Here is a 681-nt window from a genome sequence, read left to right as displayed (position 1 = left end):
TCCACTCTCCACTCCGGGGCTGCGCCCCAGCAGAGCCGCCTGCAGGGCCTGCAGCGTCCTCGGGGAGGGAGGCACCTCTGGTTCTGGATCCGCACCGGGAGCCGACTCCGGGCCGAGTACGAGTCCGAAACGCGCGCTGTGCGCTTTGCTGGGAGAAGCCAGAGACTCTGAATCCACGCCCGCAGCTTTCTTAGTTTGAGTACCTTATCCACTCCGGGGCTGCGCCCCAGCAGAGCCGCCTGCAGGGCCTGCAGCGTCCTCGGGGAGGGAGGCACCTCTGGTTCTGGATCCGCACCGGGAGCCGACTCCGGGCCGAGTACGAGTCCGAAACGCGCGCTGTGCGCTTTGCTGGGAGAAGCCAGAGACTCTGAATCCACGCCCGCAGCTTTCTTAGTTTGAGTACCTTAAGAGAAATCGAAAGGTTGCTCACTACGCGGTTTTACAGTGTGCCCGGTGTGTCTAGTTAGATGGACGAGCGGAGGCTGGTTCCCACCAAGTTTCAGGTTCTGTTTAATCATGAACTGAGGTAAGTCATGTGGTCATGTTGAAGTAGACTGGTACCGCAATAGTTTAGCCATTAGTAGCTATGTGTAATTACTGTTTCGTAAGCAGACGTCCATTAAAAATACGCAGAGGTGGGCCCGGGATTTAGCTCAGTGGTTCTGGTACCTGCTTCACAAG

General features: G+C 57.7%; 1 protein-coding gene across 1 annotated transcript in view; it reads right to left on the bottom strand.

Annotated features, from left to right (window-relative positions):
• The window catches only part of Ercc5 (ERCC excision repair 5, endonuclease), a 28,983-nt gene that overhangs the window by 14,863 nt on the left and 13,439 nt on the right, over window positions 1–681 (bottom strand). Inside the window, 2 exon segments of the mRNA XM_019204578.2 lie at window positions 6–202; window positions 205–403. Of these exon segments, the coding sequence (XP_019060123.1) occupies window positions 6–202; window positions 205–403 (396 nt within the window).

Source organism: Fukomys damarensis, unplaced genomic scaffold (genome assembly GCF_012274545.1).
Source record: "Fukomys damarensis isolate Sample0158 unplaced genomic scaffold, DMR_v1.0_HiC HiC_scaffold_6, whole genome shotgun sequence".
Lineage (NCBI taxonomy): Eukaryota > Metazoa > Chordata > Mammalia > Rodentia > Bathyergidae > Fukomys > Fukomys damarensis.
This window is presented reverse-complemented; position numbering and strand designations above follow the sequence as displayed.